The 22,315-nt window shown below is 38.2% G+C and overlaps 3 protein-coding genes across 3 annotated transcripts; all 3 read left to right on the top strand.

The window, feature by feature from the left end:
* Nucleotides 1–973: 973 nt before the first annotated feature.
* LOC138313392 (uncharacterized) lies at nt 974–1,714 on the top strand. The gene has a single exon (XM_069253864.1). The coding sequence runs from the start codon at nt 974–976 to the stop codon at nt 1,712–1,714; it is 741 nt and encodes a 246-aa protein (XP_069109965.1).
* Nucleotides 1,715–4,389: 2,675 nt separating this feature from the next.
* On the top strand, nt 4,390–5,378 carry LOC138314116 (uncharacterized). Its single transcript, XM_069254294.1, has 2 exons — nt 4,390–5,152; nt 5,205–5,378. Exons 1-2 carry the CDS (start codon nt 4,569–4,571, stop codon nt 5,311–5,313), a joined length of 693 nt encoding a protein of 230 aa, XP_069110395.1. The 5' UTR covers nt 4,390–4,568; the 3' UTR covers nt 5,314–5,378.
* A 3,025-nt stretch (nt 5,379–8,403) lies between these two features.
* LOC138314114 (ganglioside-induced differentiation-associated protein 1-like) lies at nt 8,404–22,315 on the top strand. The gene is made up of 5 exons (XM_069254293.1): nt 8,404–8,529; nt 12,047–12,245; nt 13,047–13,217; nt 13,982–14,182; nt 14,770–22,315. Exons 1-5 carry the CDS (start codon nt 8,458–8,460, stop codon nt 15,096–15,098), a joined length of 972 nt encoding a protein of 323 aa, XP_069110394.1. The 5' UTR covers nt 8,404–8,457; the 3' UTR covers nt 15,099–22,315.

Raw genomic sequence — 22,315 nt, 5'->3', positions numbered from 1 at the left:
TGTGAGTTTGAGAGGACAAGCTCAGGGTATACTTGGTGATTTACCTACCCGGAAGCAAGATCACTATTTCTCATTAGTGAGAGCTCTCGAGCAAAGATTTGCCCCACCAAATCAAACTGAACTTTATCGAGTACAGTTGTTAGAAAGGAGGCAGAGGGCTAATGAAACACTTCCAGAGCTGGGTCAAGCTATTTGTAGGTTAGTTAATTTAACCTATCCAACTGTTGAAGGTGGAGTGAGAGAAACTTTGGCCAAGCAACAGTTTCTAGAGTCACTAGCTGATTCGTATATGCGTATTCGCATTAAACAAGCGAGACCTGAGAACCTTACAGGTGCGATTCATCTGGCGGTTGAGTTGGAGGCTTATAAGAAAGCAGAGAAACATGGAAATGATGGTCATGCCTATTTGAGGAATACAAGTACTGAGGGTACTGATGCCAACCATCCAGTAGAGACTGAGAAGTCTGGGATGGAATCCATGTTGAGAAGCATCCAACAGAAGTTGGAAAAGATGCAAGGAGATATCAGCCAGTTACAATCGGGAGTGAAAAATCAGTATAAGCCCGATCAGCAAAAACAAGGTGGGATGGATTCGAACTTTGAGCGACGCTGTTTTAAGTGTCATGAAGCAGGACATTTTCGTAGGGATCGTCCTCAGCGCAAAAAGAAATCAGATAAGAAATCGAATGGAGCTGCTAATCCAGTTAGGACTAGAACAAGAAGGCGCAGGAGTAAACAATCAGCTGGAATCGGAGTATCCTCTGCAGCTCAGGAGGCTGGACTGTAAATCAATGCAGAAGTTTAACATACCAATGTGAAGCTGTTGGTCGATACCGGAGCTACTGTGACAATCTTGTCACAAGAAGTGTATGAGAGAATTCCACAAGAGCGGAGACCAAAACTGAGAGAAGTTAAAAAGGATGTCTTGGCAGCTAATGGTAGTGAACTCAAAGTCCTTGGTCAGGGAGGTTTTATGATTAAACCTGAAGGCTGCAGGGATGTTTACTTTGAGGCAGTAGTTACACAAATAAGTAATGAAGGTATCCTTGGCCTTGACTTCTTGAGGTCAAGAAATGGTCTGATTGATCTGAAGCGTGGATCGCTTGTTCTAGACGATTTGCCTGTTGACACAAAGTATGAGGGAACACTTGGATGTTTTCGGGTTGTGGCTACTGAGAAAATAACCATTCCTGGTAAGAGCGAAATGATCATTACTGGACAAGTTAATTTTCCTGTGGGTAAACAGATGAAGGATGAATCACTTATTATAGAAGGTACCAACTACTTTCTGAAGAATGATAAAGCTCTGGTAGCCCGATCCTTGGTGAGTAGCGAGACTTCTGTTCCAGTGAGACTCATGAATCTGCAGGAGGATCCACAAACCATTTACCCAGGAACCAATGTTGCTCATGCTAGTCCTGTATCGACTGTGATGGAGACAGTGCAATCCTCTAGTGATGCACCAACAGGAAAATTCAGAGAAGATTTGGATCAACTATTAGAGAGATCAAAAGAACATCGGACTTCAGAACAGAGCAACAGGGTCAAGGCTTTACTATTGAAATATAGTAACCTGTTAGCAGCATCCGACAGTGATCTTGGACGGACTACAGTCATAAAACACAAGATAGAAACAGGTGATGCTCGACCCATCAAACAAACTCTCAGAAGAGTACCAGCACATTTGAGTTCTGAAGAAGATAGACAAGGATAAGGATATGCTCGATCGAGGAGTAATCCAGAAGTCTACTAGCCCATTGTTTTCTGGTATTGTTCTGGTACGCAAGAAGGACGGAAGTCTCAGATTTTGCGTTGATTACAGGCAACTCAATGCTGTGAGCGTGCATGATGCATATCCATTGCCACGCATTGATGAGGCACTAGATCACTTGTCAGGGTGTATGTGGTTTTCTACACTCGACCTCAATGCAGGATACTGGCAAGTTGAACTGGAAAGCGAAGATCGTCCTAAAACTGCCTTCTCGACTCGAACTGGATTATATGAATTCCAGGTGATGCCATTCGGATTGACGTCTGCCCCAGCTACATTCGAACGGTTAATGGAGACTGTGTTGGCCGGACTTCAATGGCAGATCTGTCTCATCTATTTGGATGATGTGATTGTGGTAGGAAAAGATTTTGATGATCTAAATCTACAAACTGTGTTTGAGAGACTCTCTGTTGCAGGGCTGAAATTAAAGAGCCGGAAATGCCAACTATTTGGAAAGGAGGTAGTCTACCTTGAAAACGTGATATCTGAGAAAGGTATAGCCACTGATGATGACAAAGTGAAAATTGTAGAGCAGTGGCCCATTCCAAAGAATACCAAGGAAGTGATATCAAAAGTGGGTTTCTGCGGATATTACAGAAGATTTGTCAGAAACTTCTCACAGATTGCGAGCTGTCTACACAGACTGACTGAGAAGGGCAGGGCATTTGAGTGGACTGAAGCCTGTCAGGAGGCATTCACTACCCTGAAGAATCACTTGATTAATGCCCCCATACTGGCTCATCCAAATTTTAAGCAGTCTTTCATCTTGGACACCGATGCAAGCGACAAATCTATCGGTGCAGTTCTTTCACAGAACATTGATGGAAATGAGAGACCAGTTGCTTATGCAGGTCGTACGCTGACCAAAGCGGAACGAAGTTACTGTGTAACAAGAAAAGAGTTGTTGGCAGTCGTACACTTCGTGAAATATTTTAAACACTACCTATACGGTAGGAAGTTTACAGTGAGAACGGATCACAGTTCTCTGCGCTGGCAGCTCAATTTTAAGACACCAGAAGGGCAAATGGCCCGATGGCTACAGGTTCTGAGTTCCTACAACATGGACATCAAACACAGGCCGGGAACTCAACACCGCAATGCCGATGCATTGAGTCGGATACCATGTCGACAATGCGGGTTTGGCCCCATGTGGGAGAACAAATCAGAGACAACTGCAAATGTTGAGGCCTGTAATCCCGTAGCAATGGTGGATTCAAAAGATCACAAAATTGAAATGCAGCCATCTCTTCAGCAGAAGCAGGAAGATGATGCTGATATTTGCAGTAGTGGTTGAATGGGTGAAGGGAGGAGGAAAACCTCCGTACAAAGAAATTGGTGACCGGAGCATAGTAGTGAAAACACTATGGGCACAATTTGAATCCCTGGTGATACATGAGGACATGTTGTATCGGAAAAATCCCCATTCAGAGGCAAATCTACAGGCAATTGTACCTGCATCGGAAAGACGAACCGTGCTGACTCACAGTCATGACAATCGGAGTTCGGGACACCTGGGAATAAAGAAGACTTTGGCAAAAATCCGACAGAGTTTCTATTGGCCAGGATTACAGGCAGACGTAAAACAATACGTAAAAGGATGTCCGCAGTGCAGTAAAAGAAAGAATCCAAGTAAAACTAAATGAGCTCCTATGCAAATGGTGGAGTCAGGGTTCCCCATGGAAAGAATTGCAATCGATATCCTGTGTGAACTCCCCCTCACACAACAGAGCAATAGGCATATACTAGTTATATCAGACTACTACACAAAGTGGATGGAAAGCTTTGCAATGCCCGAACATGGAAGCCCAGACAGTGGCCAGGATGAAGAAGTTGAAGAAGTGATTGCTAGGTTTGGTGTTCCTTATGTCATTCACTCAGATCAAGGATCTCAGTTTGAAAGCGCGTTGTTCCGGGAGATGTGTATACTGCTACAGATCAACAAGACGCATACAACTCCCTACCATCCAAAATCTGATGGCATGGTTGAAAGATTCAACAAGACCCTCGTAACCATGCTGAGTGCGTTTGTGGATACCCATCAAACGGATTGGGACGACACCTGCCATATGTGATGATGGCCTATCGCTCTATAGAGCATGAGACGACAGGAAGCTCTCCGAACGCCATGATGCTAGGAAGGGAAACGAGTACTCCCTTAGACATACAGTATGAAATGCCTAGGAACATAAAAGCGATTCCCCAGAATCAGTGGGCTTGGCAATTGAAAGAGAAAATGGAAATTGCACATGAGTTAGTCAGGAAACACTCAAAAGGTGCGATGCTCCGACAGAAGCGTTATCATGACCAGAAGTTGTCTTGGACCAAGTTTGATTCTGTGTATGTCTTTTTCCCGAACATTGCAGCCGGCACCACACACACAGTTAGCAAGTCATTGGCGAGGACCATTCAGGGTACTTGCTAGATTGACAGATGTGACTTACAGAGTCTCATGTGGGTACAAGGGGAAACCTAAAGTAATCCATGCTGATAGAATGAGATTGAAACATCCTCAGATATTGCGTGGTGAGAGTAAAGCAGAAGCTTTTGAGCGTAAGGATGTACAAGTTCAAGTTGATGAGTCATGTTTTGAATCTAGTTTGCCTGAGAGTGAAGAGCAAGAAAATGTCAGTGAATCAGAAAAGAAACTCATATGTGTTGAGAATGAGTGTGAATCTGACAGGGCAATCCCAAGGCGAACGCGACATAAACCGAAGTGGCATTCTGATTATACTTCGCGTTATTAAAATGTTAATGCTGTTAAGTAACTGAGGGCTCTTTCTTGTTACAGATATCCGAGATGGCGAAAACCAAGACAACCCCGGTAAAGAAATGCCCCATGTGTACATTTAGGACGGCAAACATCGACGATATGAAAGAACATATTCTGAAATGTGGAATTGAAACTATGGAGAAAAAGACCTTGTCCTGTCCCAAGTGCAGTTACAAAACTTTTAGACCTACTAATATGACCAGGCACCAGAAGCGCCATGATGCGACAGTAGATGTTCCGAAAGCTGCTGGAAAGAGTCTGAATACTGCATTATCTTCTAAGAACTCTCCGAAGGCTCAACCTTCTACTTCAGGCGCACTTAGCAAAGCTCACTCACCAGAGACCGATGTGGAGAGCTGGAAGGGACAAGACCCTGGTGATCTTCTCGGGGAAGTTTCAGATTCATCCGTTGTGCATGATGATTCATCCTCCGAGGATGACTGCCTCTTGGCAGGACGTGCAATAAGAAAACCTACGAGGCCGATTCCTGTCATGGCACCAAAGAGAAGGGTGGACCCTAAGGATCCGATCAATATGGTTCCGATGCCAGTTGTTTCGAAGAAGCTACGTAGTTCCATCCCTACACAGACCGATTTTGAAAGAGCGGATGCATCAACACAGACTGATCCCTATGAACCAGAGCTAAGACAGCAGCCTGTGAACAGAAAAAACTGTTACGAAGACCACCAGATACTCGGACAACGGCCGAGATGTCGAGCTGGTGGAGTATTGCGAATTCTTTGGGGCAGAGGCACTGGATAGGTCCTACTGATTACCCGCGACAAATTGATCGTTTTCTTTGTCACAACCACCAATAAATCCTTTATCTTTAATCTATTTTGTATCTTATAGTTATCTGTAATGGCACGTGAGGACACGTGTTGCTCGGAGGCGTGGGTAGTGTGATGAAATACGGTTGTATTACCATGCTATCCGGAATCGCTGTCTGCTCTATTTTTGTCTGTTAGTTTCGCCGTCAAGTAGACGCTTGTAATGTTAAGCTATATGTGAGTTAAGCGTTCTAGAGCCTAGGATTATTGTAAATAGATGGCGCTAATGTCGTTTGCCCGGCAGTATATAAAGCCGCGGTTTTCAACGAGATTTTTCTTAGTGTTGGACGAGCTGCTGAAGTGAAAGCACCTAAGTAAATACAAGGTAAATATAGATGTGCCTGAACAAGGCTTGCCTATATACGTCAGTTGATAATAACTTACGGTAGAGTTGAGATCGGAGATTGACGTGCCTGAATAAGGCTTTCCTCCTCCGCGTTATATACTCTGGAGAGTAAGTTGTAAACTGAGCCTTGGGATTGCTCGTTGAATGATTACGTTTACATGAATCATTGAGAGTACTAGTTATTACTCTGTGAGTACTCGGTAATATGTAATGATTGTGTGTGAATCATTGCTGGAGTGATTACTCTGAGAGTGCTCGGTAAACGTGAGTGCTCAGTAGCAGTGAGTACTGTGAGTGCACAGTGATTTTGAGTACTCGGTAGCTCGGTAGTGTTAGGCCTTAGGGAAAGGTTCTTAATAGATAATATAACATTGATTTTATCGTAGTCTGGTTATATATGTACGAGTAGGGATTATCGAATCACCCGAGGTAGGGGAGACTACTCGCATAGGCTTATAGATAATTCAGTAGTTGTTGCTAATCATTTAATAATTATTCTGATCTGTATGATTTATGCTGTTTGTATATTTTGAAGTTAAGTTATCATGATCACTCAGAGGCACTGAGTGATCAGTAGGATTGATATTGTAAATCATAATATTTAGGGATAGATAGAATCACAGCTAGATCAGCTGTGTATTATTTGTATATATTTGCACTGAGTAATTTGATAGGAACAGTACATAATATAGACACTATAGATCATCAGTTAATTGTGACTGGATCGGACCCGGTAAACGTCACAAAAGTAGAGTTGAGATCGGAGATTGACGTGCCTGAATAAGGCTTTCCTCCTCCGCGTTAAATACTCTGGAGAGTAAGTTGTAAAGTGAGCCTTGGGATTGCTCGTTGAATGATTGCGTTTACGTGAATCATTGAGAGTACTAGTGATTATAGTACTCTGTAATATGTAATGATTGTGTGTGAATCATTGCTGGAGTGATTGCTCTGAGAGTACTCGGTAAACGTGAGTGCTCAGTAGCAGTGAGTACTGTGAGTACACAGTGATTTTGAGTACTCGGTAGCTCGGTAGTGTTAAGCCTTAGGGAAAGGTTCATAATAAATAATATTACATTGGTTTTATCGTAGCTTATATATAGTCTTGTTTCACCCGAGGTAGGGGAGACTACTCGCATAGGCTTATAGATCACTCAGTATTTGTTGCTAATCATTTAATAATTATTCTGATCTGTATGATTTATGCTGTTTGTATATTTTGAAGTTAAGTTATCATGATCACTCAGAGGCACTGAGTAATCAGTAGGATTGATATTGTAAATCATAATATTTAGGGATAGATAGAATCACAGCTAGGTTAGCTGTGTATTTTTTGTATATATTTGCACCGAGTAATTTGATAGGAACAGTACATGATATAGACACTATAGATCATCAGTTAATTGTGACTGGTACCAGAAACATATATACATAGAGATTGGAAACTCCTTCTTTGTATTTGTTGACAGGCAGAGGAACCTCCGGTTTGTAGGCATTTTGCCTTGGCTAAATACTTTTAAGTGTATTCTTTTATACAAGTTGTTTTTGCATCAACACAAAGTTTAAACATTATATAATGGTTTGTTGTGATTAGTTTTCCCGAATGATGATACATTTCATGTATTTAATATGATTTTTGAAAGCATGAAAATAGGCAATTTTACCTGGTTCTTCGAAAACCAGGCATTCAAAGCCGGAAGTGTGTTTTGTTTTATTAATATATAAGTTAAAATATTATTTCTTCTATCCAAAATCGTACTCAAACCATCTGGAAATTACTGAACTTTTCAACATATCAAAGTTATTCTACTATATTCAACTATTTAAGAGTTTATCTAAAAAACCCCTAAGTACATACAGAGGTACAACTGCTGATCGTAAAAATGGAGGAGTTTGCCAATCTCTATGTATATATGTTTCTGCTGGTACGAACCCGGTAATCGTCACAATTTTCCTGTCGATACACAAGAAACTGGAGCGTAAGTAAACTTTTTATCTAAATATCAATAATTGTCACATATGTCATGATTTTTATGCATATATATGTTTCTGTGATTGGCAAGGGCAGACCTGAAAGGGTTCAGGTATGCTAGCTAGCTTGCTACTGAATTCCAGTCTGAGATGGCTCTGGGGAAAAACCCCGAATATTTATAAACAGCTTTGTTTCAGCTGTATTTGTGTGCACCTCGAGTTCTTCTTTCTCCTTGTGATAAGTGTTGTGATGGATTTATAGCCACGTACTGTTTTATTTATGATCTTATGGAATGTTACCAGTCTGGCTGGTTTTTTTTATGTTTTTTTTTATGTACTCCAATATTCACATATCTGAAACAAAATTGAAATAGTGTTATGTAAAAACAGCAAAAATCATCAACTTTATCGATTTTTTTTCTTTCCGGTTGGCTTCTTATCGGTAAATCCAACCCTTCTCGGCTCTTGTCGGTAATTCCAATATCTTGTCGTCTCTTGTCGGTCCTTGTCGGTAATTAGTGAGATCCCATATTTTACCTCCGTTTTAAAAGAGTTCTCGGAGAATTCCGTATAAAGAAATTTTTATATTACCATACCAAAAAAAGCCATAAATATATTAAAAATCTGTACACACAGTTACAAATCATTATTAATATCTTCATTTAAGTTTTTTAACAAACTTTGATAAACTTTTACGTAACATGTCTTACATGCACATATCTCGAGGTAATAACTACTCCCCTACAGGCGACAGAAACGAAAAACGAAGGACATGGCACAAGTAAAAGCAAAGTCAAACAGATTTACTCTATACTATTTCCCGACGTCATTTTCATCGCAAAAGGTATGCCATTAATGTAATCATGTTTTCTTTTTATACCCCACACCGCGCCCCCAGCTAAGGAGGGAGGGAGTATATTGAGATCGGGTTGTGGCCGTCTGTCTCTCGGTTACCGTTTATCAGGTTGGGCACAACCCTGCATATGGGTAACAGTTACCCATTTGAGTAACAGTTACCTGTTTGCAGTAATCAATAAGTTACCCAAGTGAGTAATTATGTGAAAAGAAAACGCATAATGTTGTTTTAAAAATTATTATCAAAAAAGGGCGTCATAATTTTTAGAATGCCTTACAACTGATCAAAGACTCTATGCTTCTGTGGGTGAAATATCAAAATCTGTTGTCTAACTTTGTTGTAAGATGACAATTTAGGTGCTCTCCATTGACTTCAGTGTATAAGCTATCATGGAAATTCAGTGCAAATGTCATGGTTAAATGAGTTTTAAATGGTTTCTATTTTTAGCACCGTAGTAAGCAATGGACTGATGGAGGTGGTTTATTTTGTGACTTTTACCGAAATTGAGACAATGAAGTTTGTCCCATTTTGATTAATAATGTACTATATTATGTTAGTAATGGTGCCATGTCAAAATCATTACGCCCTTTTTTGATAAAAAAGTTTAAAACAAATTCATGCATTTTTCTTACAAAATATTCCTCATTTGAGTAACTTATTGATTACTCAAACAGGTAACCGTTACTCAAATGGATAACTGTTACCCATATGCAGGGTTGTGCCCAACCTGTTTATCCGCCGAACTCCTCCTAAACTATTTGACATATTTTTACATAATTTGGTACACAGATCCCTGACAAAAAGGGGAGTAGAGTAAACTATGTATAGTTCTGCAATTTCTCCGAAATTGACCATTTAATGGCGACTATCATGTCTTGTACTGTATAGGCCTCAAAGTTTCTGTTAGCTTATATTACTGGCCACAAATCACAAAAACTCTGAATAATAGACACAAAGGAGTAGAGCCACGAAGGGTCCTATTCAATATTTTAGTTAAATTGTGTGATAAGGGTCAAGGATTATTGATTATTCAGCTTTATTAATCCGAAGGATTTTGTTATTTAGTTGAACAGTTTTCATTTTAGAGCCACCCAAAGATACCTATAAAACCTATAAAATTTGAACCAAACAGAAAAATTACGACGTTTTAGTGACATCATGATTTAACGTGGCGTGGCGTAGCACATTGACGTCAATGTATACTAATGGGACTAATTAATGTACCACGCGATACCCGATAAGGTTTGTGCGGGACTAATGTATCTATTGGTGATTGAGTGACGTACGACGTCTCGCGCTAACGTCGTTTCAGCGGGAAGATGACAAAGAGTGATGTTCCATCACCACTGGAGATACTGAAGAGCCTTTTCTCACTGCTTTGGGAATGGGGCCCGAGGATTTGAATTTGGGAATTAAAGTAGTTGTAATCTACCATTAATAGAATAGGGACTGTCTTTATGGTCATTGTTAATTGTTACTTTGGATGTGCATGATTTACTAATGTAGTACGTTTTGCGTCTACATTTAATACAAATAACACTGTCACTCTTAGGGAATAACGTCTGTTACAGGTTTTGTCAATAAAGACTCGCAGACGGTCGTCGAACACTGTCAGATTTATTCAGCACATGTTTTTACATACGGGTACTCCCCATGTTACTTCACTCAAGCACAATACTACATAAGTGAACCTAACGATATTACTTCACTCAAGTAAGGTAGTACTTCAATCGAACCAGTATTACCAACAACTTCCAGTAGAATTCATTTTGAGAATATTGTGTATTTCAAGGTATTCAGCTAAGAATCAGTCGCTCATTTTGCTTAATGCATTTACTGTATTCTGTTTGGTCCAGTTCCTGGCATACCATTATCTGAAAATAATCAAAATAAAATATCTTATGGAATAAAGTGTATTTTCCTTATACACATCTGTATGTCCTATGTACATGCGTAATACACTTAAAATATATAATTTTCATTATAATATTGGACACAAATTATTATCATGATGTACAGCTAAAGCAAGTATGATTTTCGAAAATAAAAAGATTGAAAAAATAATAATGGAAAAAAACGTCCGATGTGGATCGAATCCAAAACGTAAGAAGAAGACTCAAATTACATCAGAAGTCAGATGCCATATCCATTAAGCAACTTCGTCAAATATCAAAGTAGATGAATATTTTGAAACACATATTTTCAGACAGGATTCATAGATCTTGTTTACATTTTAATTCAGACGTTCTCCTTGCTATATAAATAACTCATGTATTTTAAATATATCAAGGTTCCTCTAAATAGGAAGTCAAGATGTATATGGAAGATTTAAACACGTCAGCTCTCACAGTTAATCAAGCAAAATCCACGGTTTTCTCGCTATTGATGACAGACGACAACGTACACAATGTATCACACTCCATCCTTGAGTTAAGCTAGAGTTAAGCTTAGACTGTTTATAAGGTCATCTTCATTCAAATGACTTCTTGTGTATAACTAAGAGGCCTAGACACCTGACATTGGGCCTGTGTCATGCTGGAATGAATGGCTACCAAGTTTGTTCAAATGAATGATCTTGATTTTCATTTAAGGTCACAATAGTCATGAAGGGCTACCAAGTTTATTCAAGTGAAATTACCTTGACCTTCATTCAAGGTCACAGAGAGGTCAAATAGGCTAAAATCTGACTTCTTGCAAATAAGTGTAAGAGTCCTAGAGATTGGATATTGGACTTGTAGCATGGTGGGGACCAAGGGAACTTCATTCATGGTCTAATTCATCAAATATACCAGAACCTGAACTTATTCTATTAAAAGAGTTCTTTGTATTGCCTTAATTGTTTGCTACTACTATATTCTTTGAGTGTTGTATTTTGCCAATAGTCAGATGACCGATAAGGCCCCTGGGCCTCTTGTTTTATTTAATCATTGACATTGATGATTCAAAATAGCAATGCTAATCTTAATAAATAAAATAAGCATCATAGTTTAAAAACCAATGCATTTCATTGTTGAGTATAGCTTCTTGAATAGATTTAGTCGATACTCGATATTTATGGCGCTGCGAACTTTAGTAACGCTAGTAGCCTAGCGTGGTAGACTAATTATATTATCATTATATGGTGAGGTTTCATTACAAATTATGGGGACAATTTTGCTATTTGTAATTGTGAGGTTTTTGTGATAATTGCGTGTACTAAACACAGGTGAGCGATACAGGCCCTCTGGGCCACTTATTTGTTTTGCTGGGGCTGTCATACCCTAGGGATTGACAGAGAAATCCCTCACGGCTGACATTGGTGACGAATCAGAAAATGCATGGTGTGAGAAGACTTGGTCAATTTCAAAATAACCTGTCTTAGTATTTATGAGCACAGCCTAGCTAGCAGACAGAACTTGTTAAATCTGAATCATGTACTCATCAATTAGAGATGATCTCTTGTTCTAGTACAAATATAGCTTCATATAACTCTTTGTTAGCTTGATGAAATTGCTGTTTATTTTAGGTACTGCTTGCGTTTTATGAAAAGGAGGTTACATTCAAACCCAAACTGGTCAGTTTATTTTCTGGTCAACACAATGCACCATGGTATGTGAAGTTGAATCCCGAGGGAGCCCACATTCCTGTCCTTAAAGATGGAAACACAATTATCACTGAACCAGAAAGAATTATTGACTACATTGACAGTAAATTGGAATCTTCAGGTAAAGTTATTTGTTTTCACAATTTATTTGTGCAAGAGCAATTTTCTTAAACTCACACAAAAAATTATATTTAAATATTTATAAACAGCAACTCAATTCAAAAAAGGAAAGTAAGAGAGGTAACTCAAACATAGAAATAGCAAAGGGGATTTCAACCATATTTGGTTTGAAACATCATTGGCAAAGGACAATCATATTTTATATAAATGAGCCTGGTCCAACCCCTAGGGGCAGAGGGGTGGAGCTCCATACGGGGAAATTTTCTTAATTTTAGCTGTAAAATCCTACTCCTCCTTAACCCTTGGATGGATGGCAAACAAATTTGATTTGAAACATTGTTGGGAAAGGATAATCATGTTTTATATAAATGAGCCTAGTCCAACCCCTAGGGGCAGGGCTCCAAAAGGGGAAATTGACGTTCCATTTTGGGAGCAGAAAGAGTGAGCCCCATAGGGAAATTAGAGTTGAAAGAAACAATGATCTTGTATTCAGAACATTACTTGGCATTACAACCAGGTGAGTGATACAGGCCCTCTGGGCCTCTTGTTAGAATTTCCAATGGGCAAAAATGTACTTGCATGATTAAGCTTTATGAGGTGAGCTTTTGCTATTCTCAAACACTGTGATGCTCTTGTTCTGATTTAAAGTGAAAATGCTGAGGAGGAATTAAAGTGATCTGTTGAAACAGAGGGTCACTTAATACAGGTTGTGTTTAGCACAGATTTGACTATCATTTAAAGTGACTTTAGTTATATTGCAATCAATACATTAGTATCATAAAATGTATATTTTCCATTTCAGTTCCAAAACTGATTCCAGACCAGGAGTCATTGCTGGGAAAGAAGGTTGCAAAGTTAAGGAAACGTTTACAATTGGTAGAGGTCGACATTATTACGTATGGAATAATATACCATCCACACCTGTCAACGGCTGGCTGTCAAATCCAAGGGGCTGTTATGAGGAGTATGAGAGGTGAGATATAAATACGAGATATATGACTGTTATGTTTGAATAGAAAAATGTAAGGATTTCAGAAAAAAGAAGCCACATGGTAGCATTTGTTTATTGTTATTAGCTCACCTGGAGCGAAGGGCCCGTGAGCTTATGTCATGGCGTGGTGTCCATCATCCATCCATCTGTCCATCCTTCAACATTTCCTTTAAATCGCTACTAGTCATAGAGTTCTGCAAGGATTGTAGTCTAATTTGGCCAAACACATCCTTGGGAGAAGGGAGAACAGAGTTTGTATAAATTTTGGCTCTGACCTCTCAGGGGGCAGGAGTTCTGCTTGGATTGTAACCAAATTTTGCCCAGAAAAATCCTTTGGGGAAGGGTAACAGAATTTGTATTATTTTTGACTCTGACCCTCATGGGGAAGAAGGGGCAGGGCCCAAAAGGGGAAATAGAGGTAAATATTCACAAATTCCTTTAGAAAAGAAATAATGAACCTGTATTCAGTACATTATTTGGCATTACAAACCAGGTGAGCGATACAGGTCCTCTGGGCCTCTTGTTTTATTTAGGTGCGACCACATTGAAAGTTTGAAAGTTGAAAGTTTATTCTCTGTATCAAAATCATCCAAGCATACTCACCTAGATATCTTAATAGGCCTATATAGATGTAACTGATGAAGGGCTACTTGTATTTAGATCATTACTTGGCATTACAAACTAGGTGTGCAATATACAGGCCCTCTTGACCTCTTGTTTAATAAAAACCTTCGATATTGTTTCAGAAAACTTCGCCAATCGTCTAGCTGTATTAACAGACTTAGCAGCCAAACACCCTGCTCTGAGAGATAGTTACCTGATGAAAAGTCAAACCGCAGCCCAGAAGTTTGATGTCATAACAGATGCAGCTCAGGTACAACGCCATTTAGAGGAGTTACAGATTACCATGGATACCGTGGAACAGCAGATTAAAAGTGTCAAGGAAGGTCAGTTGCTATTATATCATTGTCATCATGCATTGTGCGTCATCATGCACTTTCTACCATCTGCTGTGCGTAACCTTTTATTTAGAAGACATCTTCTCAATAACAGAAAGGGTACTCATATTAGTCTCCTAAGTTTGTTCAAATGAATGACCTTCACCTTCATTTGAGGTTACAGGGGTCAAATAGGTTAAAATATTTGAACAACTTCTTGTGAAGAAGAAAGAGATCAGATATTGGACCAATATGCTGGGATGAAGGGCTATCAAGTCTGTACACAAGAATGACCTTGACCTTCATTCAAGGTCACTGGAGTAAAATAGGCTAAAATCTTTTAATGACTTCTTGCTAGTGTCTAAGAGGCCTTGAGACCTGATATTGTCTAATACTGTATCCGAACTCAGGTGACACTTAAGGCCCATGGGCCTCTTGTTCATTTCAAATTAAACAATATTTCAATATCACTGATTTCACAGTAAGTGGGTTGGACTGTATATATATACTAAACATATTATTAATGTGGTAATTACTGTTTTCTTATTTACAGCAAGTCCTGACATTGCTGATGATCTCTGTTTTCTTATTTACAGCGAGTCCTGACATTGCTGATGACCTCTGGTTGTTTGGTCCAATGTACACTGTGGCAGACATCAGTCTGACTGTGTTACTTAGTAGATTGGCTCTCCTTGGTCTGGACAAGACATACTTCTCACAGGATAAACATCCATATACACACAACTACTACAATCAAGTCAAACAAAGGCTTACCTATCAAATGATACAAAAAGAGATTGCTAATCTGAGAATGACACTATTGTGGGAAAATTTAAAGACTGCTTCCCCCTATATTGCTGGTGTTATTTGTCTTGGGACAGCTGCAGCAATAGCTTACTCTGTCTATAAGAAATGGAATGACTGACAACATTTTTCTGATAATAGAACTAGTGTGGTGAGTGATTATCTACACTGTGCAATTTTAAAGAAATGTATAATGGTGCAAAATTGTGCAACTTTATACTTCATATTTACTTCTGCATAAAGTAGTTGATTTACCTTTCTGTATTGTTATAAAGATGGGTTTGATGTCCAAAGATTTTATTGTAGTTAACAATTAACAATATTGCATACAGTATATTTTTCGGTCGAGTTTTGACCTATGGTCATCGTTTCGTCCGTCGTTGTCCGCTGTGCATAAACTTTTCACATTTTGATCTCTTTCTCTAGTTCCATCAATACAATTTCGCTGAAACTTGCCTGTGATAATCCTGACATGGTCTCGATAAAGTGTTGGTATTTTATGGGTCGATCTGAAATCCAAGATGGGCTCCACAGCCGCCATCTTGAAAACACCTTTTGAACTTCTTCTCAAGTTCTACATGTGCAAATTGGCTGAATCATGTCTGAAATTATCACTACTGCATGCCAGCACATGAATTTGCCATGAATAGTTAGCATGAAAGGAATGCATGAAAATTCCATGAAACTTTGCCATGAAAAAACCTTAAAAGGAGCATTATTCATGGCCATGAATTTGAATAAAGAATTATGAAAATGCCATGAATGCATGTTAATATTTGACCATGAAATTGAATTATGTCATCATTCAATTCATGGCCATGAAACCTAGTAATAATTTCATGGGGATTTTTAATGAATCATACCTATCCTTGCATCATGTCCATGAAATTCCGCTTAAAAGGAACATAATCCATGGGCCATGAATATTCAACCCATGAAAATTGCTTGTCTGATGTGATGGCCATGGAACCAATACAATCACATGGTTTTGATTTTCATGAAATTGACATTAGAATGCATACTTATCATTCATGGCCATGAATTTTAGGATAAAGGAATTAAAGTATGATATGATAAGTTTTCCTAAATCTGTCATAAAAAACTATCTGCTCTAATGTTTTTAAAATTAAAAAAAATACAATGTAAAAGTCTAAAACAATCATCAGTTTGAAAGTTCAATTAGCATTAACAAAACATATACCTGGTAAAGCATTTAACATGCAGCCACATGGCAAATTTGTACAATGTCATGTACTTGTAAGAATTTTACAATGCCATTGTATGCAATTTCATTAATTGTAAAGAATTACATCTTTATCTCAAATGGTTTACTGTACAGCTGTACCTTTAGAAAATCAGAATTAAAATCAGCACTTGTCTACAGAGTGTTAAATTACAGATTACTGAGCATGAAAATTCTGTTCCTGGTCATACATTAACAGACACAGCAGCCATTTTGGATTTCCTCTGTTTAGGCGGGAATATTTAAGTCATGTGACTCAAGAATTGAAATATAGAAGTCACATGACTCTAAAAATAGATAACAGAAGTCATGTGTCTCCAGTATTAGAAAAAAGGGAGTCATTTGACTTTGATTATTGACCCTTGACAAACAAAACTCTCTCTTGTCTCTTAATTAAGGCAAGGATATGAAATTACTAGTGAATATCTTAATTATTTAAGTTCTAATTAAGATTTAATTAATTTTCATAATTGTAAATTTTCATGGATTAGTCAGTCTCAATTATTTTATTTTCATTAATGAATCAACCTAAAAAAACACGGAATACTTTCCTATCTCCTATTAATTCATGGCCATCATTATTAAATCAATGGCCATGAAATACTACCTTTCATCTAATCTAAAATTCATTGTCATCATTGAGAAATCAATGGCCATGAATCTCACATGAAAAAGTGATCATTACAGAAATTCATGGCCATTAACTTAGGCTGATTTCTTTCAATGGCAGTTTCATTGATTATTGATAGAACCACTGTCAATAGTCATGGGATATTCAATTAATTCATGGCCATGATAATGATTTTTCATGGGATTTAAAACAATTCAGGGGTACACATGAAAAAAAATTCATGGCCAGATACATGGGATTTAGGAAATTTCATTGCATTTTCATGGTATTGACGTACAGTAGTGTATCCTGACATGGTCCCGATAAAGTGTTGTTATTTTACGAGTCAATCCGAAATCCAAAATGGCCTCCACAGCCGCCGTTTTCAAAACGCATTTTGAACTTCTCAAGTTTTAATGGTCCTGTCAAATTATCCTGACATGGGCCCAAAAAGTGTGGTTATTTTTTTGGTTAATCCAAAAATCAACCATCTTGAAAACACATTCTGAACTTCTCAAGTTTTAATGCTGCTATTTGGCTGAAACTTGTCTGAAATGATCCTGACATGGTTCTGGCTAAGTCTTGTTATTTTTCGGGTTGATCCGAAATCCAAAATGGCAGCCACATCACCTCCTTCTTGAAAACACATTTTGATCTTCTCATGTTTTAATGGTGATATTTGGCTGAAACTTGTCTGAAATTATTCTGACATTATCCCAACAAAGTGTTGTTATCCCCCGCCCAACGAAGTTGGCGGGGGATATACAAATGGGTTCCGTCCGTCCATCTGTCCGTCCGTCCGTTTTCCGGAGCGTAACTCTAAAACCAGAAGAGATATTTCCACGGAACTTCATAGACACATTGGTCTTATGGTCTAGTAGTGCCTTTTACTATTTAAAGGTTTTCACTTTTTGTACTTTTTCTATAACCATGGAAACATTGCTGAAAATGGCAGATTTTTGTGTAAGAATCGTTTCCGGAGCACGACTCTAAAACCAGCAGAGATATTTCCATGAAACTTCATAGACATATTATTCTTATGGTCTAGTAGTGCCTTTTGCTATTTTTAGGTTTTCATTTTTTGCACTTTTTCCGTAACCATGGAAACATTGATGAAAATATCATATTTTTGTACCAGGTTCGTTTCCGCAGCATAACTGGAAAACCGGTTGAGATGTATGCACGGAACTCCATAGGCACATTAGTCTTATGGTCTAGTAGTGCCTTTTGCTATTTTAAGGTTTTCACTTTTTGTACTCTTTTCTGTAACCATGGAAACATTGCTGAAAATGGCAGATTTTTGTGTAAGAATCATATTTTTGTAGCAGGTTCATTTCCAGAGCATAACTCTAAAACCAGCAGAGATATTTCCACTGCATAGACACATTCATTTTATGGTCTAGTAGTACCTTTTGCTATTTTTAGGTTTTCATTTTTTGCACTTTTACCTGGTTTTTAGGTCATCTGACCCGAAGTCGTCATGTTTCGTCCGTCGTCGTCCGCCGTGCGCGGTGCGTTAACTTTTCACACTTTGACTTCTTCTCAAGTTCTACTGGTGCGATTTGGCTGAAACTTGCATGAAATGATAACCCTGACATGGTCCCGACAAAGTGTTTTTGCACTTTTACCTGGTTTTTAGGTCATCTGACCCGAAGTCGTCATGTTTCGTCCGTCGTCATCCGCCGTGCGCGGTGCGTTAACTTTTCACACTTTGAACTTCTTCTCAAGTTCTACCTGTGCAATTTGGCTGAAACTTGCATGAAATAATCCTGACATGGTCCCGACAAAGTGTTGTTATTTTTCGGGTCGATCCGATATCCAAGATGGCCGCCACAGCCGCCATCTTGAAAACACATTTTGAACTTCTTCTCAAGTTCTACTGGTGCAATTTGGCTGAAACTTGCATGAAATGATCCTGACATGGTCCCGACAAAGTGTTGTTATTTTTCGGGTCGATCCGAAATCCAAGATGGCCGCCACAGCCGCCATCTTGAAAACACATTTTGAACTTCTTCTCAAGTTCTACTGGTGCAATTTGGCTGAAACTTGCATGAAATGATCCTGACATGGTCCCGACAAAGTGTTGTTATTTTTCGGGTCGATCCGAAATCCAAGATGGCCGCAACAGCCGCCATCTTGAAAACACATTTTGAACTTCTTCTCAAGTTCTACCGGTGCGATTTGACTGAAACTCGCATGAAATGATCCTGACATGGTCCCGACAAAGTATTGTTATTTTTCGGGTCAATCCGAAATCCAAGATGGCCGCCACAGCCGCCATCTTGAAAACACATTTGAACTTCTTATCAAGTTTTACCGGTGCGATTTGGTTGAAACTTGCATGAAATGATAATCACTTGGTCCTGATAAAGTGTTGTTATTTTTCGGGTCAATCTGAAATCCAAGATGGCGGCCACAGCCGCCATCTTGAAAACACATTTTGAACTTCTTATCAAGTTCTACTGGTGCGATTTGGCTGAAACTTGCATGAAATGATCCTGACATGGTCCCGACAAAGTATTGTTACATCTCTGGTTGATCACAAATCGAAGATGGCTACCATGACACTATATCTAATTAATTTCCTATATGTTAAGGCCCTTGGGCCTCTTGTTTGAAAGAAAATTTGTTGAAAGAAATTGAAAATGATCCTGACATGGTCCTGACAAAGTGACACCATATATAATTAATTTTACTATTGCCAAGGTAGTCAGATGACTGTTAAGGCCCTTTGGGCCTCTTGTTTTCATACACATAAGTCTCCACAATCAAACTTACTTCAGCTTTGATATCTCCATTGGCAGGGGATCTGAATGACTATGTCCCTGTTATTTTTCGAGTTAATCTGAAATCCAAAATGGCCTCCACCGCCACCATTTTAAAAACACATTATGATCTTCTCATGTTTTAATGGTGTTTTTTGGCTGAAACTTGCAAGAAATTATTCTGAATTGGTCCCGACTAAGTGTTGTTATTTTTCGAGTTAATTCGAAATCCAAAATGGCCTCCACTGCCAACATTTTGAAAACACATTTTAATCGTCTCGTGTTTTAATGGTGCTATTTGGCTGAAGCCTGTCTTAAATTTTCCTGTCATGGTCCCGACAAAGTTTGGTTATTTTTAAAGCCGCTAATGGCTGAGCCAAGCGGCTATATTAAGATAGGTGCGGGATGGACCCTTCTCCGGTTGATGCATGTGCATCTGCTAACTTCCGCTATTGACAGTTCACCAGATAAACAAGCGATAACCATAACCATGTCACCAACATGTTCATGTTATTATAATCATTACTTGATATTTTTGCAATTCTGAAATAAAAATTGGACTTTCTTGATGCACTTTTAATTAGTAACGCAAACATTTTATTTTTCAATGATACATCAATTAGGAATTATAAAGTAAAAAAAAATATCAAATTATTGCTTACTACTGAGCTTAAATGAAGTTTTTTTTTCAAATGGCGGCCATCTTGGAAAATGACAACTATTGATGCCAAATTGAAATAAAATTTCTTAAAGTTATACTAATTTTAAAAAATTAGTTTAATTAGTGTCCTAAATGTTTTATTTTCAATTTATACATGAAATTGGAATTAATAAAATGAAAATATCAGAAGAATCGCTAACCATTGATCTATAATGAGGTTTTTGAAAAGTTTTGGCGGTCATCTTGGAAAATGACACCTATTGACATAATTGATATAAAATTTCTTAATATTATGTAAATTTTAAAAAATTAAATTAAAAAATTAATCAGAGGTTCTTTCTGTGGACGTTAAAATAATGTTTTTAAATAATTATTGAAAACAGATCTAAGTTAAAGGCAATGTAACTTATAAGACTGCCCTTATGTGTTCATGGTTTTACCTAAATAAGTGGATGTGCAACACAAGAGTCGAGAGTATTGGACAAAACCTCATTTCTTATTAATATAAGACTTTTGTTTTCTTAATTTTATTTTTAACCCACCATCATCAGATGGTGGGCTATTCAAATCGCTTTTTGTCCGTGGTCCGTCGTCCGTCCCGTCCGTCCTTCCTTCCGTTAACAATTCTTGTTATCGCTATTTCTCAGAAAGTACTGAAGGGATCTGTCTCAAATTTCATATGTAGGTTCCCCTAGGGCCCTAGTTGTGCATATTGCATTTTGGGACCAATCGGTCAACAAGATGGCCGCCAGGCAGCCATCTTGGATTTTGATAGTTAAAGTTTGTTATTGCTATTTCTCAGAAAGTACTGAAGGGATCTGTCTCTAATTTCATATGTAGGTTCCCCTAGGGCCCTAATTGTGCATATTGCGTTTTGGGACCAATCGGTCAACAAGAGCCATCTTGGATTTTGATAGTGAAAGTTTGTTATCGCTATTTCTCAGAAAGTACTGAAGGGATCTTTCTCAAAATCCATATGTACTGGTTCCCCTAGGGCTCTAGTTGTGCATAATGAGTTTTTGGATCGATTGGTCAACAAAATGGCCGCCAGGCAGCCATCTTGGATTTTGATATTTAAAGATTGTTATCGCTATTTCTAAGAAAGTACTGAAGGGATCTTTCTCAAATTTCTCATATGTAGGTAGGTTCCCCTAGGGCCCAAGTTGTGCATATTGCGTTGTGGGACCAATCGGTCAACAAGATGTGGGACAGGCAGCCATCTTGGATTTTGATAGTTAAAGTTTGTTATTGCTATTTCTCAGAAAGTACTGAAGGGATCTTTCTCAAATTTCATATGTAGGTTCCCCTAGGGGTCTAGTAGTGCATATTGCGTTTTGAGACTGATCTGTCAACAAGATGGCAGCCATCTTGGATTTTGATAGTTAAAGATTGTTATCGCTATTTCTCAGAAAGTGTTGAATGAATCTGTCTCAAATTTCATATATAGGTTCCCCTAGGCCCCTAGTTGTGCATATTTGGATTTGAGACCGATCAATCAACAAGATGGCCGCCAAGGAGCCATCTTGGATTTTGATAGTTGAAGTACTGAAGCGATCTGTCTCAAATTTTATGTGTAGTATGTTTGCAAAAGTTTGAAAAGCAGAGAAAAGATACCTCTTTCTATTGTCAGACATAGATCATTTTTTGGTGGGCGCCAAGATCCCTCTTGGATCTCTTGTTTTACTTATTTTATGAAGGAATTTAATTGAAGATATGTCAAACAAAACATATATGTATTTTCTATGATCAGTTGAATATTCTTGAAATAATTGATATCAAAGTCTTTATAATGGTTTATATATTTTGATTTTGGGAATTCATTTGATTTCGTTCTATTTTTCTGCTCCTGCTGCGTTGTATTTGCAGTGCTTTGAGTAATTTGATTTTGAAGATGATGAAACTGAATAGGAAATTAAAAGGTGTCAAAATGATAAAATCAAGAAAATGTGTATGAATACCTATTAGTATTGATTATTAATTTTGTCAATGTTGATGTGCAATAGGTACCTTGTTACTGTCCGTTGGTCAGTAATTTTAATAAAATGAATTTAGAATACTC

This window comes from Argopecten irradians, chromosome 2 (genome assembly GCF_041381155.1).
Source record: "Argopecten irradians isolate NY chromosome 2, Ai_NY, whole genome shotgun sequence".
Lineage (NCBI taxonomy): Eukaryota > Metazoa > Mollusca > Bivalvia > Pectinida > Pectinidae > Argopecten > Argopecten irradians.
This window is presented reverse-complemented; position numbering and strand designations above follow the sequence as displayed.

What these genes read in the sequence shown, in the direction of transcription:
- LOC138313392 (XM_069253864.1), top strand. Translation starts at nt 974, where the DNA reads ATGATTAAACCTGAAGGCTGCAGGGATGTTTACTTTGAGGCAGTAGTT.
- LOC138314116 (XM_069254294.1), top strand. Translation starts at nt 4,569, where the DNA reads ATGGCGAAAACCAAGACAACCCCGGTAAAGAAATGCCCCATGTGTACA. An exon ending in GATTTTGAAAGAGCGGATGC is followed by an intron (nt 5,153 to 5,204) that starts ATCAACACAGAC and finishes CAGCCTGTGAAC; the next exon opens with AGAAAAAACTGTTACGAAGA.
- LOC138314114 (XM_069254293.1), top strand. Translation starts at nt 8,458, where the DNA reads ATGGCACAAGTAAAAGCAAAGTCAAACAGATTTACTCTATACTATTTC. An exon ending in CGTCATTTTCATCGCAAAAG is followed by an intron (nt 8,530 to 12,046) that starts GTATGCCATTAA and finishes TGTTTATTTTAG; the next exon opens with GTACTGCTTGCGTTTTATGA. An exon ending in GATTAAAAGTGTCAAGGAAG is followed by an intron (nt 14,183 to 14,769) that starts GTCAGTTGCTAT and finishes TCTTATTTACAG; the next exon opens with CGAGTCCTGACATTGCTGAT.